Here is an 18,571-nt window from a genome sequence, read left to right as displayed (position 1 = left end):
GCCTTCTATACTGTTCATGGAATTCTATGTGCACATATGTTTTATCATTTACCTCCAACCTCTGTAATTATTACACTGTATTTATATAGCACCGACCTATTACGCAAGGGTGTACAAAGTCCATAGTCATGTCCCTAGCTGTTCTTCAAGGGGGCTCACAATCTAATGTCCCTACCATAGGCCTATGCCTTTATTACAGTCTAGGGTCAACTTTGGGAAACACCCTGGAATGGGGGAGGAAACTGGAGTACCCGGAGGAAACGCATGCAAACATGGGGGGAACCTGCAAACTCCATGCAGACAGAGTCCTGGCTAAGATTTGAACCTAGGACCCAGCGCTGTAAAGTTTTAACCTCTTGAGCCACCAAAATGATTTCTCTTTTAAACCTTGTTAACCTATTTGTATACATGTTGAAAACTCGTTGAGTACCAGCTCCCAGATATGGTGTATTTACATCCTTGTAACTGTCTAATGTTTTGGATGAGTGAAGTATTGCTGAATAAAGCGTCTATATAGTTATTCACTTTTTAGAATGCACAGCAGCTGGGTAGGTGCTGTCACTAAGGCATTGCAGAGTAAAGGGATATATCCTGTCTGTACAGTCTTAAGACTACTGGAATGAAATGTGCTGAAGTTTTAGGACTTGTTATGCACTAATTGACAAAAAAAAATTACTTTACTCATGCAAGGGTAAAGCGTGACTCCCCTTGGGGAAAAATCACTGCCGGTCATATTGGACAACAGCTGGTAATGATCTCCTAGACTCTTCATGACAACTACCATTCCCACAGCTATAGCAATGCTGTCTCTGGTAAAAGACTATTCCCTAGGGCACACTGTCCTTTATATTATGGCCATCCTAATACCTCTAGTGGTCTTTTCCGGCACAAATGGTGGACAAATATCTCACATTTACCATCTCCTTTTTTCCTTCCAGGACCCCAAACACTTGAATTATCTGACCTCAGAACAGGCTCTTGCAGACTTTGCCGTTCTAATACGGTTCATGAAGGAAAGTACAGAAGCCAAGCACAGCCCAGTGATCGCCATTGGGGGGTCTTACGGTGGAATGCTGGCAGCTTGGATGAGAATGAAATATCCTCAATATGTAGTGGGGTAAGTGGAGGCCTTCAGGTTCCAAGGAGGTAATGGTGTATAAAATTATCATTGTATGCAGAGACTTCATATAAGCCAAAAAAGGATCACCCTACAAGTTGTAGTAGTTTAGGTAGGCTTCAAAATGAGGGCCTATGATTCGAGGGCCTATGATTGTGCTTCTGTGCTGTATTTTCCAAAATGCACTCACTTTGGGCGGCCCAATGCACCATATTGCAGAAAAATGCAGTGCATGGAGCACGTTTGAAAGCACCATGCATGGTATTGCAGTGCAGTGTAAACAGAATTATGACAATCTAGCAACCAGAGTTTTGCTACTTACACACATGCAATGGTTTTCGTCCGATAATCGGCTCAGGGATGATATTGGACGAGAATCTGGCGTGTGTACATCGCCCATCGTCCGAACGACCGTCCTGGCAGATCCACAGACGATGGATGACGAACGATCTTAATACAAGGGAAGGAGGGAGAGCACAGCGGGGTGCCGCTCCATTGTTCTTCCCCTCTCCACAGAGCAGAACGGTGCTGTATGTACAACACTCGTGCAGTAGTTTGCATCGTGCATCAACATGCATCGTGCAGTAGTTTGTCATTGGCTTGACAATGGTATAGTGGTATCTTTAAAGTCATAAGCCGCAGTATTCTCCCCACATTTTTTTAATCTGGGTGGGAGGAAGCTGTGGATGGGTGGTGACCCTGTATTGTGACCCAACTTTTTATTAACCACCCAAAAAACACCTGGGTGGTTACTGAAAAGTGCTGGGTGGTGCGGGAGAACACTTAGCTGAGAAACTTAGCAGTTTTCCACAAGCTTTTTGATGGTATTCTGAGTACCTGGCATGAAGACATTGGTAGAATATCCCATGACCTTGTCGGGAACACCCCACAAGATCTGCCATTTTGAAGAGTCTCCAACTGTACTGCACTGCACAGCATACTACCTTCATAAACTGTCTGTTCACTTGCTGTCCAATATATTCTACCCCAAGACCCATTTCATTGTAACCTTCCTGTGACTCCATTGGGGAAGATTTCCCTCACCTTTATCCTTATGATGTCAAAACTAAATTTAAATGTAATATTAGGATTTCCACATCCAACAAAGATTAAATAAGGCTGGGTAAACCTAATAAACTGGAAAATCCTGTTCATTGAGAACATGCATAAGTTGTGCACAGGAAAAAAACTGTAATTTGGTTATAGCTAGTTATTTTGTTGTGTCCCTTAGGCCCCATCTACTCCTCGATATCCTGCTTGAGTCATGGCGTGTCCTAAAACAAGCTGAGTTTTTGATTCCGCAGCTGTCAGGATGGGTCACCTAAGGAGGAAGCCAGAATATGGGCTGTCAGGGTTTTTCTCTTTATACACACAAATGCATGCATGACTACAGCAAATATCACATGAGTTATTGGGAATGGGCCCAAGTGTTGGTACCCTAGGACAGGAATGGAGTTATTGATAGGAGCATGAAGTTAAAATAAGAAGAAAGGCCCGAAAAAAAATCTAATGCAGCCACTAGATCACTTTGTTCCTCCAATGACCTACTAATGACTTCCTCACTCATAACCTCATCACATGCACAGCTCCAAGACTTTTCTAGAGCTGCCCCCACTCTCTGGAATGGTCTTCCTTGTCTATTCAGCTTGCTTTCTGCTTATTTAAAAGTGCTTCTAAAACCCAACACTTCAACCTCACCTACCTGTTTTCTCCTAAACCCTCATTACTTCCCACCATTCCATATCCCCCTCCTATTGTGTGATCCTTCCCCCACCTCCTAGATTGTAAGCTTTTTGGGGCAGGGTCCTTTCCTCCTCCTGTATCTGTCTCTTGCAACCCCTATTTATTATACAGCACTCTGAATAATATGTTGGCACAATATAAATACTGTTTACATTTAAAGATTGGTAAGTTGCAAAATATTGTCTTTGTTGGGTCTAAATATAAATAAAGGTGCCTTTGCACACCAATATTTGTTTGTGTATTATTCATGAAAGAATATAGTATATAGAAGAAAATTTAAAATGACAGTTCTGCACAATTTTGTAGTTGGTTATTATAATTGCCTTTCTATATTATTCTGCAGCCTTTTCAATACTATCAAAAAATGAAATGCAATTAGGAGGTGTTCTGTACACTGGTGGTGTATGGAATTCCTTCATACATCTCCTTTCCTGTCTGTGTGATTTGCTCACTGATTTTTCCAAGAAATATGCACGAAGATAAGTCACATTTTCATATAGGAATTTGAGATTGTGGAGAAACTCTTCATTTCAATAAGTAAAGAAATATGCCCATTTGTGCAGCACTTCATAGTTCCATAGTAAGTCAGGTTGGAAAAGTCCAAGTTCAACCACTAGGGAAATAAACATTTCCCAGATATAAAACCCTATGGCTTTTTCCTAAAGCAATCTATAGTAGTTGCTGAAACTTCTTCCTGAGGGAGCCAATTTCACATTTTCACAGACCTTACAGTGAAGAATTCCTTCCTTATCCGGAGCTTAAACGTCTTTTCCTCCAGACGCAAAGAGCGCCCCCTTGTGCTTTGTAATGATCCAATATTGGATAATTGGGAAGAGAGTTCTCTATATGGACCATTTATATATTTATACAGGGTGATCATATCCCCCCTTATACGTCTCTTCTCAAGGGAGAATAGATTCAGTCCAGCTAATCTCTCCTCATAGCTGAGCTCCTCCATTCCTTTTATTAGTTTAGTTTCCGTTCTCTGCACTCTCTCCAATCCCACAATGTCCTTTTTGTGAACTGGTGCCTAAAACTGGACTGCATATTCCAGATGTGGTCTGACCAATGCTTTGGACTGACAATGTTGCAAAAGTGATTCTTAATTTCTTCCTTTTGCAAATTCTCCTGCTGTAGGCATGCAAGCTTTTATTTGTTGAACAAGTTTTGGCTGCTAGGTATTTGTGTTTTTACCCTGCAATAAGTTTGTATTGCAGCCTCTAGATTCTAACCGTCCCAAATTTTCTTTCCAGAGCTTTAGCAGCTTCAGCTCCAATCTGGCAGTTTGAAGATTTGGTTCCTTGTGATTTATATTATCAAATTGTGACGAATGATTTTAAGAAGAGTGGATCTGGATGTGCAGAAAGCATTACCAAATCCTGGGCTGCCATAAACCGTATGGCAGAGAGTGGTGAGTGTATTCAGCAGCATTCTGTAAATGCTTTATTTAGGAAAACTTGTAAATTTATTCTCAGTCTTCCACTATTACAGATGATGGCATCCGATGGCTGTCCAGTGCATTTCACTTGTGCTCTCCGCTGAAAAGCAAGGAGGAGGTTATGGCAATGAAAAGCTGGCTGAGTGAAACTTGGGTCAACTTGGCCATGGTGGACTACCCATACCCTGCCAGCTTCCTGGAACCTTTGCCTGCCTGGCCAATAAAGGTAATATAGGTACAAGCTTTTGAAATGTTTTTCCTTAAGCTAAATACTGGGCTTGGTGCTAGTTCTGGGACTGGTGCATCACTAACAAAGACTTTGTTCTTGAAGAACCATTATGCAGCTTAGAAGTCCTGGTAAAAACTTCCACCTGAGGCTTATTGCATTGGAAAAACTTTATAACCATACTATTTTACAGGGGAACTAAACAGTAGGGGTGGGCTTTTGGCATTCTCGTGAAAATTTCCTTGAAATTTCGGCGTACCGATTTCACGAAACCATCAGAAGAAGAAATTAAAACAGGAGGATTCCCAGAGCTGCATTCAGCCTCCTGTTTTCTATCCCAGGGGCACTAGAGATTAATTAACTTCTAGTGCCCCGGGGATCCCACACTCTTCTCAATGAGTGCAGCCACAGCTGCAATCATTGAGAAGATGCCCAGGAAAGGAGAACCTCTGGACATTGTAATATAGGCAAATGATACATTTGTTACAAATACAAATGTATCATTTGTAAGAGATAACTTGTATAACAATGTCAGGAGGTTCTCCTGGGCATCTTCTCAATGATTGCAGCTGTGGCTGCATTCATTGAGAAGAGTGTGCGATCCCCGGGGCACTAGAAGTTAATTAACCTCTAGTGCCCGGGGATAGCAGAGGATGGCAGAGGCATGATGCAGCCCTGGAAATCTTCCTGTTCGGCGAGAGCTCAACCTCTCAGAATCAGAAGGCCATTCTCACTTACATTTTCAGTAAGCAAGAAAGGCCCGATTCGCTGCGAGATTGACCTAATATTCTCGCTTGCTCATTAGTTTCAATAAGCAATCTCTTCCCAATAGGTGCCAATGTCGCCCAATGGCCAGCTTGTTTTTATGCTTTTTCTCCTATGCAGAAGTAATTTATTCAATTTTCATTTTGTCCCGCTCCCTTCTCCTGGATTTCCTCCTCCATCTCTATTTTAATTGTGCAAGCCAAAGAACCTGGATAACATTAATGCCTTGTCTGGCATTAATGTAAAGTACCATGCTCTTATCTTTGCTTCCCTGCTGCTATGTTCAGCCACCAGTAGTGGGAATAGAACTAAACCTTTAAAATAAAATATTTGTGAGCATGCAGGGTCTTTATTGCAGAAGGGACAGGTGATGGTAAAATATTTTTACCTGTCCTATTATAGTTTTTTAATTACACTCAGCTGGCTACATTGTGGGTGCCATCCTCGTAACCTAGTATTTTTCCAGGTTTGTGGATCCTGGCCATGTTGCTGGGCCAGGTCTGTATGATGCATGTATGCCATTCAGTCCTGGCAGAATTTGCAGCTCAGTGTACTTTATAGATAGATATATAAAAATCCTTGAGTTGAACTCTCCTGATGGAGTCACAATGATTCTTCCAGATGTGGTGACGGCTCTTCCTTGATGTTCCTCTTGTGTTGCGGTAGGCTAAAAATTTTGAGGCACTTGATCTCAATTTCTACCCCTGATGAAGCAGTTGTTGTCCTTCTGCAAAACGTGTCGGGTCAACAAATTAGCTCAGATCATATGTTGTTCCTTTTAATATTTAAAATTGGGTGTTTTTTTTAATGTGTAATTAAATAATTGCTTCCATTTTCAATTTAAATCTGTTACTAAGTATATAATGCCTTTAAAGTCTGATTTTCGCATATATTTTCTATTTGGTTAGTAAGGGATGTGACATCGGTCCAGTTGATTCCAAGCTCTTACTAACACCACTCTCTATTTTTATATTGTTTAGAATAGCATTGCAGCAACTTTTTGCTCTACCTCAGCAAAGCATATGTTTGCTTTAAAACCCTGCAACCCTTTGATACTTGCTGTAATACATCTCTACAGGATGGAGGCAAATCTGTATCTAGTGAGGGTAGGGAACAAAGCAGTGTGTATGTGTAAGGCGGGGGGTATAAGTGCACTTTCAAAGACTTCTAACTGGCCTCAGGGCAAGCAATGGAAGACTGGTGTATTGTTTTCTGGCCACTTAGTACATGACTTGTCGTGACCCCCTTATAGACCTCTATTTGCCAGGCTTTGTACTTTGAAATGTCTAAACGTCTAACTCTTCACTTTTATAGGAAGTTTGTAAGTACTTGAAGAATCCTGATCTTGCTGATAAGGAATTGCTGCAAAATATTTTTGAGGCAATTAATGTGTATTATAATTACACCGGGGAGACACCTTGCCTTAACACCTCTCAGACCGCTGTGGGCAGCCTCTCTGATTTCGGCTGGAGTTACCAGGTAATGCCACGGAAATTGTTGCAGCACCTGTTGTGAATTGCTAAAATTATTCTATAAAAAGCCTGCATCCTGTCTACTGAGAACTTTATATTACTGACTTTATGGTGTCAACACACAATATGTTGTGCTTTGTAATATTAAAAAACAAAAACTTGGCTAGCAAGACATGCACGCTTTTTCTAAAAAACTAAACTGGAACTGATAACAATACCCGGGTCAGCTAAAAAAAAGCTTATTGGCTCACTTGATTGTTAATGAATTTTGCCTCATTGCAGGAAATGTATATAGGGGTGGGGAGGATAAATGGCCCATGATGCCTACTGAGTGTTTCTGCTGCCTTGTTTGCACTTCAGAACCCCCTGATCCCCCAAACCTACCTATAGAGGTGTATATGTTGCACTGTTCATCACCTTTCCCATAATACAGAAATCTGCGTCTGAATGGCCAATCACCAAGGTTAAGTATTGTCCCCTGGGGTTCGCCTTTAGCCATTGATAAGCTTGGTGTTGGTGTTGGGTTAGATTTTGTACAATAAAACTGCTCAGGGCTCCAAATGTAAAGCAGGATCATAGGCAAACGAATAGGGAGTAATTTTTTGAATAAGTAACCTTCCTGATTAGTATTAAAGGGCTCCAAATGAATCTAGAACTGCTTTTAGTTTCCTAGGTAGGAATGCAATTCATATTAACCCCTCTTTCCTGAAAATATTGCAACCCTTCCTTGAGACTCCAGAAGAGATCTGTGTACGGATAGTAGTAATGAGCAGTGCAGGGTATGAACTACCATGATTGCTGATTTCCATATTGGGCCCAGAGATCTATGGCCATTCTGTTGCTGATCTGCAGGAAAGAAGAAGCTGTTTTCTTTCAGTCTCTCCCTTGGTAGTTTGAAGGTAAAAGACTAGGGGTGAACTGTGTCCAGAGCTTTATAAATGCAGCAGAGAACGGCCTGGGCACCGGGATTTATGGGACTGTCATCTCTGAGATGAAGTCTCCATCCAAGTTTGAGCATTAGTAGTACCTGAATAAAGATGGCTACCTCCGTCTAGTGAAAGAAGCAGATGGAGATATTGTATGGGGGAAATTTGAGTGGTAATACAAACAGGGGAGTGTTATATTTGCATATTACATGGTGCACACAAAATATTTCTAAATCCTAAGCAAAAAGTCTATTTCTGCAGCTAGGCAGTCCTGTAATATGGCTGCATGTGATGGCTTTTTGATTCTGATAGCAACCAGATCCTGTTCTAGGGTGACACTGTTCCCTCATTGTACTTTTATCTATGGAGGATCAGCATCAGGAATACAGAACTCCTACCAAATCTCTTGATGGTAGGTTAAAAGTTAGCTAGTCGAGACTGATAATATAATAATTATGCATTATGAAATGTATACATACAGTAAGAGTGCCCATAGGATTTGTATTCCAATATTGCAGGTTTATTGTACATGGCTGGTTTAATGCAAACCTGTCATGGAATAAATCTGAGCTTCCATTACTGGTATCTTGCTTTTCCTCTAGGACTTTGGAGGCTGCAATTGCTGAACTCCTATTATGCAAATGCTTGGTGTCTTGCTTCAGTACTTGCCAGAGACAAATGTGTGCAGATAAGGATTTCTGATTTCTTTGTAGAAGGATTATTATTTATAGATCTGCATTAATTTGTGTACAGTGCAACTTTAATCCAAACTGCCAACATTTCAGAACCCCCTTGTATTTTTCTCCAAATTTCCTGCAAATGTACAGTGATCATATGGCAATAGGACTGATGTTTATGATTTTGTATCTCTTCTGCAGGCTTGTACAGAAATGGTAATGCCCTTTTGCTCAGATGGGGTCAATGACATGTTTGAGCCACAAAAGTGGGATTTTGACGCCTTTTCAGATGAGTGCTACAAACAGTGGGGCGTGCGGCCTCGTGAAAAATGGATCAGAACAGTATATGGAGGGAAGAACATAAGTGCTGCCAGCAACATCATCTTCAGGTAAAGTTTTTGGCTCTTTATTAGCCTTGTGTGGGTGCTATAATGTCATTGTAATATCTGGTGGCCCTGTTTGAAATAGCAACGGTTTGCAACAATTCTACAAAAACTGAAGCTCCAATTTGCACTACTTACCTGGTGCTGAGGCCTATCTCTGCCACTTCTGGAAGGGAAATTTACCAAGTTCATAGGAGAAAGGGGAAGGAGTTTAATCCTGGATTGGTGTAGAACAATGATGACCATGCTTTGCCTTGAATTTTACATGGGTGGATCTTATCGCTGTGAGTAGAAAGGCTTGGTCTCCCTGCCCAAAACGGACCTTTGTCCAAAAACAGACTTCTTCATAGTCCTTCAATAGCATACAGTTTTCTCTGATGTTACAGGTCCTCCTAAAGGTCCCAATAAAGAACTGCAGGGACTGTTATATTTCACCCTAGCAAAGCCAGTGGTTACCTATTCAGTCATCGAACGAATTGAAGATTGTACTCTAGGTGTTATTTGTATGCCTCCTTCTGTTCTACATGGTGGTTTTATTTGCAGCTACCACCATTACCCAAATTGAAGGTTAGTTTGTAATGCTTGGGGAGATGGGGCCTATAGGGGGTGCTATGGCTTGCACAGGAGTCATGTTAGCCCTGAGAAGGGCCAAGGCTCAGAGTCTAAGCAGTAACCAGGTCTTCTCCGGAGCCTCTAGTGGTGAGGATGTTGAGCTTCTGGTTACTGCCAGGTTGCAGTCCAAGGGCATACCAAGGTGGGTAAGAGAATCTTGAAAAGGAAGAAAGGTCAGGTAAAATACCAGGGATGCAGAAAATACACACTGCAGACCCAGGGAATACAGGAAACACTGGAAGAAACAGGAGGCACAGGGTAACAGTACAAGGAAATGGGTTGGGAAACAGACTGGGCAATAAGGTGTTAACACGGGAGCTGGACAGTGAGACCACTGAATTACCAACAGATGTAGAGCAAATACTCAGCGGAGCTAGGGGGCTTGGCATTAGTGGAGACACGTTGCACAAACGCTGTGTGCTGTGTCGGAGCTGGCTAAATAGCCAGGGATGATTAAGAGGCTATTTCCCCATTGGCTGGCGGGTTGGGGCGAAACTGATAAAACGTGGAAGAGCAGTCACTCCCAGAGTCACTTTACTTTCACTTTAGTGAGGAAGAGGTGTAAGTGTGACACAGTTCTTATTAGAGAATTTTTTTTGGCCTTAAGATTATATTGAATTTTTTTTTTTTTGTTTAAATACTTTTTTGAATATCGTGTATAGGCAAAGTATGGTTTCAGTGTCTCACTAGTGAGTTCCAAATTTTGTGATAATGGTTCTGCCAGATCTAAACATGAATTACCATAGTGCTATTGAGGGAAATTTGCCTCCAAAACTTTTTCTGTGTTGGCTGAGCCAAATGAGAGCAATTATTATTATTAAACGGGATTTATATAGCGCCAACATATTACACAGCGCTGTACATTAAATAAGGAATCCCTCATTCAGCCCTTTATTAGAATTCAGGATTGTAGATAGTGCTGAGACTCCTGATAGAACTTGTGTGTACTAGAACTTTTTTCGCAGCTTGTATCCTCTTATGTTTTCATAAGTCATAATCTGAATGTGTGCTTCTTCTCCAGTAATGGTGATTTGGACCCCTGGTCAGCTGGCGGAGTCAAGCAGAGCCTCAGCGATTCTCTAGTTGCCATTCTCATCCCTGATGGAGCTCACCACCTGGACCTGCGCTCTAATAACCCCTATGACCCCAAGTCTGTGATCCAGGCTCGCGCTCTGGAAGTGGCGTACATAAAGAAATGGATTCAAGAGTACAGACAGCAGCTGAACATTTAGGACTTATAAAACACTGTTCAAACTTTGAACACATTTGCTGGTGTTATCATCTCTCAGGACTTTGTTCACCTTTTGTATTGCTAATAATGACCTAGAAAGATTTTTTTTCTGTCTGAAAGCAGTGGGAATTGTTCTGTGTGGAGCTGTCACTGTGAGATTAGGAAAATTGCCATTGAATGCTGGAATGTAATGGGAATGTCCTATAGTGCAAAGCTGGACCTGTCTTCATTGCCCTCCATGCCATGGGTAGGGGTTGTAATGAATCTCTGCTCTTATCTTAGGTTCTTCTTTTACATTTTGTACTAAAAATGCCTTAGCGGGGTAAATGTCCATTTTGCCACCACTTGAAACCTATATACCCCATCGGGGAAATACCCTTTGTATTGGAGGAATACCTAACGTGCAGCCACAGGCTGATGTATCTGAACCCCTGTGCCATATGTAAAAGGGCTGGGATTTCAATTTTGTGTATACATTCTGGACCATTCTATTTAGTGGTCACCTCTAAATTTCTCCCAATTCATTGTGTAACTGCTGATGTTTGTACTGAGCTGTAACGAGTCTCTATTCTCATCCTCGGTTCTTTTTTACCATTTGTACCTAAATTGCCTTAAAGGGTAAGTGTCCATTTTACCACCCTGATTCTCTTCCTAAAAACAAAGTAACTTTAGCTTTCAGGTATACGAAGCATGCTTACCCAGATCCAACAGTTGCAAACGTCACAACCTGCTTTGTTCTAAAACCAGTTGAGTATTGTACAATCTTACCGCTAATGTATTATGTAATATTAAGGCCAGGGTAGAGACCACACATTTTCCATTGTAGAATTCATTCCCATTACCTGGATTTAAAGCCGATCTTTCAGTGTACAATACAAAAACCAAGCAAACCTAGAACTGTATGACACCTGAGCTGCACGCAGTGTGTTGAAGGCAGAGAATTAGACCTCAAATCAGAAATGGCATCTTCTATAATGAAGTAAACCTGCCACGAAACAAAAATCCTTCCTCTCGTAAGTTCCTTAGGATCTATGTATTGGGGGAGCCCCTAACCTGCCTTTGGTATTTGAGAAATCTAAATCCAATCTGGAACCTGTCCATGATCTACTGGAGGAACTCCTAAACCCGGTCAGGACACTCCTCTGTGTCTTGGAGGAACACCTAAACTGTGTCTTCCTTGTATTAAGAGATGCTTAAACCAAAGCTGGAAACTGTCCTGAATGCTGCAAAAACTCCTAAACTTCACCAGGAAACTCTCCTTGGTGTACTGAAGGAACCCCCATATCTGGAAATTGTGCTCTGTGTATTGGGGAAACTCTTATCGCTATCAGAAATACCCTTTGTATCAGAGGAATCCCTGAACTGCACCCAGGAGCTGACTATTATCTGAACCCCTGTGCCATATGGAAAAGTGCTGAGATTTCTGTTTTGGGTAGTGATGGGGCGTCTTTTAGTGTAATACTGGTCAACTCCCAAATGCCCTCAATGCATTGTGTAGTTGTGATGTTTGTAGTCTGGGATGTTGTGTCTGTGTTCTCATCCTAAGTTACTTTATTGTTTTTGCTTAAAGCAATTTTGGTACAAAATTTAAAAAGGGTATGGGAACATTTCACCACCCAATATATACTCCCCCCGAACATTCCTAGCATCTAGGTATAAGAAGCATGCTTACCCGGATCCAACAATTCCAGCTCCTGCACTCATCACAACCTGGGGCCAGCCATGTTTACTGCTTCCTTATAAATAAACCTAATAAAGCTTTTGTACAATGCTATGCTGGATTATGTAGGAAAGGAGAATTTTGGGAATTCAGACCGAGACCCCATTGCCAAATACCCTATAGACTGAGGGGGATTTAGTGCCTTTGGGTGGTGAGGTCTATTTCCCTCCACCATCTATTGGTTCAGTCGTCAAGCACCATAGCTGATAAAAAAGGAGAAAGGCGATTCCTGCATTTAATAGACCCCAAATATTTTGTCCTTGCACCTCCAGAGCTGTGTCTAGCAGTTGGGTAAGAATGTTCCTTTTCCCGCAATATGTCAAGAATCAATACCTGACCTCTGCAAGCTGCAATTGTGGTTCTTGGGCTGCACCTAGTTCCAAGGCAGTGATTTCACTTCGTACAGGGGCCTGCATTCACCTTCACACAGCTTACGTACAGCCTGGTGAATAGCCGCTTGTATCAGAAGCTTCTAATCAAAGAGCTGAACTATATCCATTCCTTCCATTATACAAAGGCTTCACTCCTATACTGAAAGTTCTTAGTCTGATTTAAGCAATTGGTCATTTTGTCCTACCCCAAAACCAAAAAAAGTTTTCCTCTCCTTACGCGTTTCACCTGAAGGTGTAATCTTAAAAATCTGATTTTTACTATTGGACTTTATATTTGCCTGGGTTGTAGATCTTTTTCAAGCTTAGGCTCCTGACTTGATCTCAAAGTTGCTCCACTTCTATGGAGTTGACAAACATTTGTATTGCAGGTTATAAATGCCATGGGTGGTACAGTGGTGGGCATGACGGGCATGTACCCATTACCTATATAACTGGTATTTAAAAGTCCTTCTTATTCCAAAACTTTGGAAGTTATGGTGGAGTTGGAAAGTATTTGCTTTCTGAACTTTTGCAATGGGCCCCTACCCCAAGTGGGATGCTCTGATAAAGAAATTGCATGGCCAACGCCTCAATGCCTTTCTAATTGGTAATCATGGTGATGGGCCAGAAGTTGACCTATGAAAGGGGCAAGGGACTGAATAGAGCCAGGAACAATCGTGATTGTTCCTTATTTCTGTTATAAATGTTTTTGAATTTTTGGTTTTCCTGTCGGTGAGATCAGTTTTTTAAAGCACAGTGAAGCAGCGGCCAGCCTGATGATGATTTACAGTAATCCATGGCAGCTCATGATAAGGAATGGGTAAAAGAACGTTGCACTGCTCTCATTTTCTTACTGAATAGGATTAAATTGACAACTTTATTAAGTTTTGACAACTTTGTAATTTGTGAAAAGGACTGGATCCTTTTTTTTTTATTTTTTGGTCTTTTTTTTAACTGATTGTAATGTGCCTTATAAATGTTTTGTACTGTTCTGACAGTCGGTGACCATACTGGGGCAATAAACTTATTATTAATTTGCGATCCAACATGACTGGGGCCTCTTTACTGAAAACTATATTTAGGTTTTTATTTTGTCCTGAAAATTTGTATCAGTCTGCATAAAAGGGCAGGCGGTGTCCCCTCTCCAATAAAATTTTTTACCGGTCTGATCGCTGTCCTCCTAAAAGTCAGAATTTGAATGAATTCCTATACATCTGGGTGGGAGGTACTTCATCCCGGCCCAGCCAATTGAAATCGGGATATCAGCTTCCCCAATGGAACCGGGCACAGATGCGTGCAATTACAAAATTGAGATCAGGCAGGTAAGGGCATTTCGTTGCAGAAGACACATTACTCTTGACAAATTTTGCTTAAAAAGGAACAAAATCTGATTTGGAGGATGTATGAAAATGGGGAATTTCCATGAATCCACTCCTGAAAGATTTAAACATACACTGCATGTTGTAATACTACATTTGCTCACTAGATGGCGATAAAGTAGTGTAACAACTTCCAGCTTTCAGCCTCTGTTATCCTGCTGCCAAAAATCTGCGTCACAGTTAAATGCGGCTTCTGGACAATGCTTGGTGCCCATGCGAAAATGATAGAATCAATATATGAATATATATTCACAGTATTTACAGTTTGTCTATTGACTTCATAGAGCGTAAAATACATTTTGCAAAAAAAGACAGCAGGGTAATTTGTAGAGTGCCCCCTAATGGCCAGGCACCCAAACTTATGTATGTACATGCCTGGAATCCCAGAGCCTTTAATAATGTGCAGGAGGCTGCATGGCTCAATCAATCTAGCATGTGTACAGCGCTCCACCAATGTCAGTGACACAGCAGGGGTGCCTTCTACTTGTCCTCCACCCTCTTTACTCCATAGGGCCTTTACTCCAATGGTAGAGGTGTGGCCAGCGTAAGCCTATAGGAAGTTACTGCATAGCTAGCTTTAGTTGAGATCTCTCCACCAAGGCTGTCAACACTTAATGTAGGTAAGTGGGCACCTGGGTGGTGGTGGGGGGGTTAGGAGGCTAATGATCTTTTTATTATATAGGAAACCAGTGCAATAAAGACACACTGCCGCCTTGCCATCTTGGGACAAATGACAATGGCTTAAAATAAGCCCCCCACACGCCACTACTATTTGTCTCTGTAATCACAAATACTAACAACCCTGGAGTCAGCTAAAGTCAGATCCGATGTGAAACATTGCAACACCCTCCCAGTCCCTGATACATGGTCAGAGGCCACATGCTTACATATAACCATGTGACAGACACAGGAGCAGGGAGGGAATGATGACAAAGTGAAAATCAGGAGATTTGAGGTGTTTATAAAGACAATGTCATTTTTTCCTAAATGGTCAAAGTGACAATGTAGTAGACCCTCCACTGAAATGGAAGATTCACTCATACTGCAGGGCTTTCCTCATCAAAATAACCTATAATTTCAAAATAAAATTGGTATACAACTTTACCTATATTCTGTCTGCAGCATCTGGATGAGAATGACTTCCTATCTTTCTGGGTAGGGTCATATGGAAAACAAAGCGGAGAGGGGCAACCCTGTTGAGAAAGAAAGTAAGAAATACAACTTATTATTTTAGCACTGCACATGCAGAATATACAGCGATACCTCCCCCCGGTGGTGTGTGAGTGGTGACACACGGTTCTCATGCTCTATATGTAATAAAAGGGCGGCCGGCTGCAGGGGGGCTGCAGCAATAAAGATTGCGAGCCTGAATCACCCCGGCAGCACAGGGATTCCACAGGTTACAATGTCATTTATAGAACTCTCAGCCCTGTTAAATAATTATTTGGGCCGACCTGTTGGGTGACACCCCGCTGCTTGAGTTATTAATTCCATCAGCAAGCAGCGGGGCATTGGAATGAAGATAAAAAAAACCCAAAAATCTCCAAATCAGCAACCTTGGCTTATAGGATTTCTGGTATTTAATTAAATGAAAAAATCTTTAACCGCTGACGTGCTGAGAGCTTACAGGAAATGGTGGAAAAAGGCAGCAGGAGATAAGCACTTGGTTAAAAATATCAAAAATTTGTTGGTGCAGCCGTTGCCATTTGAGCTGACTGTAAAGTCTCCTTGCAGATATGATTCCTGGTGATCCTGCCATGATGGTCTTTGATTAGTCACTTCCTGTTAAGTGGTGACAACTGTCTCCTGATTGTGCTCCTATGTTGTCACTTGTGCCCCGTGTGGACATATTAGGCGGCCCCGCCAATACACATTGGCCAGCCATAGGCTTCTATTGTCCCCATGCAGAACCTGTGCAGAGATCTGAAGCTGGAAGAGGCTGCAGGAGATCAGCACTTTTTTTTTTCTGCATGATGCCAAAGAGTCAAATCCTCTTCTAGACTTAAATTTTTTTTTTGGGTGGGGGGGGCAACTTGGACAATTGCCTAGGCCCCCAACCTTCTCCAGGACACTAATTAACCGAATGGCAGGGGTTGCAAAGAGCTAGAATGCTGTGCCTTAGGGGCCCCACTCAGGGCCAGTTTTAGGGTTGGGCAAACTAGGAAATTGGCCAGGGCCCCAAATGGTAAAATGGCGGGGTGCAAATACCTAGAAAGCTGTGAGTTGAGGGTCTGTTTAAGGTTTTGGCAAACTAGGAAATGGCCCAGGGCCCCCAACTACTCCAGAATGGCAGGGGTGCAAAGGGTCTAAATGCTGTTCCTTTGGGGCCCCCATTTCTTATTTGCCCCAAGACTTCACAAGCGATCATACCCATTGTGCATTCACAAACACATTAGATTCTTCTAGAAGTTTTTATTTGGGATCCTCAAGAACCAAACAACATCTTCTCTCCAAGGACTCCTGAAAGAAGCGTAAAAAAAAAAAAAAAAATCAAAAAACAGAAAACAAACTAAAAAACATAACAAAATGCATTAAAAAAACACAGAAAAAACAATAAATAAATCTAAAAAACATAAAAAATTACATAACAACAGAAAAAACACAAATACAAAAAAAAACAAAAAATGCAACAAAAACAGAAAAAATACAACCAAAAAAACCTAAAAAAACACCCCAAAAATAAACAGAAAATAAACAAAAAAAATATACAAGACAAAAAAAACACGCATCAATAGAACGTCTAAAAAATAAAGTTTCCTTGCATATGATTGGATGGTTAAAGTCAGCAGACCTTTACATCATTCACTAAGCTAAGTGAACTATCCTTTGTAAGAGGTGAAAATCAACCCCATTAGGTGTATTTAGGGTGATAAAAATGTAAAAAAAAACATATTAGGGGTAACTTAATAAAGAAATGTAGGCTGTACCCTTACCAAGGTGGATTACCTCCCTGCAAGGGATAATTCACTTAGCTTAGTGAATGTGATAATAGTTCACTTTGGAAAAGAATATCCAATCTAAAAAATAAATAAATAAATGGATGCACATGATTGGAGGGTTGAAGTCAATGGAGATTCATTCCATTCACTAAGTTAGCTAAGTGAAATGGCCATTGCTGGACGTTAATTCACTTTGCTATGTGAACAACCTGTATTCCCTTAATAAATCAACCCCAATATCTGTTTTTATCAATTTGTAGGACACAAGTCATAAAAGAATCTTAAAAAAACAAATAAATTGATTGACTAAAGAAGTTTAACTGTTTACTTGTTGAATTATCACTTGGCAAAGTATAATTCACTCAGCTTAGTGAATGTGATAATAGATCAAATACCAAATCACATGCAAGGAAATCTAAAAAAAAAACAAAAAACATTTTTTCCTTTCACTTGATTGGATGGTTGATGTCAGCAGAGTTTTATCTCATTCACTAAGTGAAATATCCCTTACAAGGTGATCGTTCACTTTGCTATGTGAACAGTCTAAATTCCTTTAGTAAATCAGCCCCATTCAGTCCATATTTGCACACAGTAAAAGACCCCGTGTTTAATTTATGAAGTTACAGAAAAAAACATTCTGAGCTGCCAGAAATACAATGAACGTGTAAGTTGCTGCTTGAGTTTACAACATGTTGCCTCTTATACTATTCACTGGTGTCAGCCCTGTCTAGTTCCCTACTGCTGGGCTACACAACATCCATAACATGGAAAGGAGGCTGTCTGTAGTCCAGCAGGGGAGAACCATACTGACAACGCTACATGGGATGTCAGTGCAGCACAGTCAGAGTTGTCACCTCACTACAGGAATATAGGAGCTCACTGATTTTTTGGGGGATCAACAACATTTTCAAAGCAACAAGATTCACATTACCTCTCATGTCCCTGTGTTTATGTTGCCATTACAATACACTGTGCTGCAGTCCATCAGAAGCACATTCAGCCCTGCACTGTACAAGCCAGCCTGAAGGTCTTTCAGTGTTTTAACAAATCTCCCCTGAAGAAGCCTAGTCTGCGAAACGCGTCGGGCACAAAACTACAATTACTGTCTATACTTGGACTATGGACATAGGAACCTCACCTGATGTGATGGAGGAACTCTAAATAACCAAGAAAGGACATTTTGCTTGATATACTGTTTGATATGTGAATAAAGGTTTGTATGCTAACTTTTGCCCCCCCAAAATTTTTGCCTTTAAGTCCATCCAAGCCTGATGGTAATTGCACTGTGCACATCTTCCCGGTAACAGCGCAGCGTGCTCTAATCGCAGCAAAACAATTGGCTGAAATAAAATAAGCAGCCAATCACTGCCCAGTGCAGTGTGAATGCAGATTATGGACTTCTTGGACTATTTCTGACCTCCGCTCCTCTTTGCCCTTTAACTCTTATTGTTTAGCCTTGTAAAGGATTTCCATTATTTTGTATTCTTTGTTTCTTCTTGGCCATTTATGGTAACAATGTTTCCAATATAGCCCAAGTCACATGACTGCCATTCACCGACTTTTATAGGGAAT

At 41.2% G+C, this 18,571-nt stretch overlaps 1 protein-coding gene across 1 annotated transcript in view; it reads left to right on the top strand.

Annotated features, from left to right (window-relative positions):
* Positions 1 to 13,727, top strand: part of PRCP (prolylcarboxypeptidase) — a 34,309-nt gene extending 20,582 nt beyond the window's left edge. Inside the window, exons 4-9 of the mRNA XM_072401513.1 lie at positions 939 to 1,117; positions 4,114 to 4,271; positions 4,352 to 4,524; positions 6,604 to 6,768; positions 8,566 to 8,753; positions 10,381 to 13,727. Of these exons, the coding sequence (XP_072257614.1) occupies positions 939 to 1,117; positions 4,114 to 4,271; positions 4,352 to 4,524; positions 6,604 to 6,768; positions 8,566 to 8,753; positions 10,381 to 10,591 (1,074 nt within the window). The 3' untranslated portion in view covers positions 10,592 to 13,727. The remainder of the gene's footprint in view (positions 1 to 938; positions 1,118 to 4,113; positions 4,272 to 4,351; positions 4,525 to 6,603; positions 6,769 to 8,565; positions 8,754 to 10,380) is intronic.
* Positions 13,728 to 18,571: the final 4,844 nt, after the last annotated feature.

This window comes from Pyxicephalus adspersus, chromosome 1 (assembly GCF_032062135.1).
Source record: "Pyxicephalus adspersus chromosome 1, UCB_Pads_2.0, whole genome shotgun sequence".
Taxonomy (NCBI): domain Eukaryota; kingdom Metazoa; phylum Chordata; class Amphibia; order Anura; family Pyxicephalidae; genus Pyxicephalus; species Pyxicephalus adspersus.
Note: the sequence above shows the minus strand (reverse complement) of the source record. Positions and strands in the feature narration are given on the sequence as shown.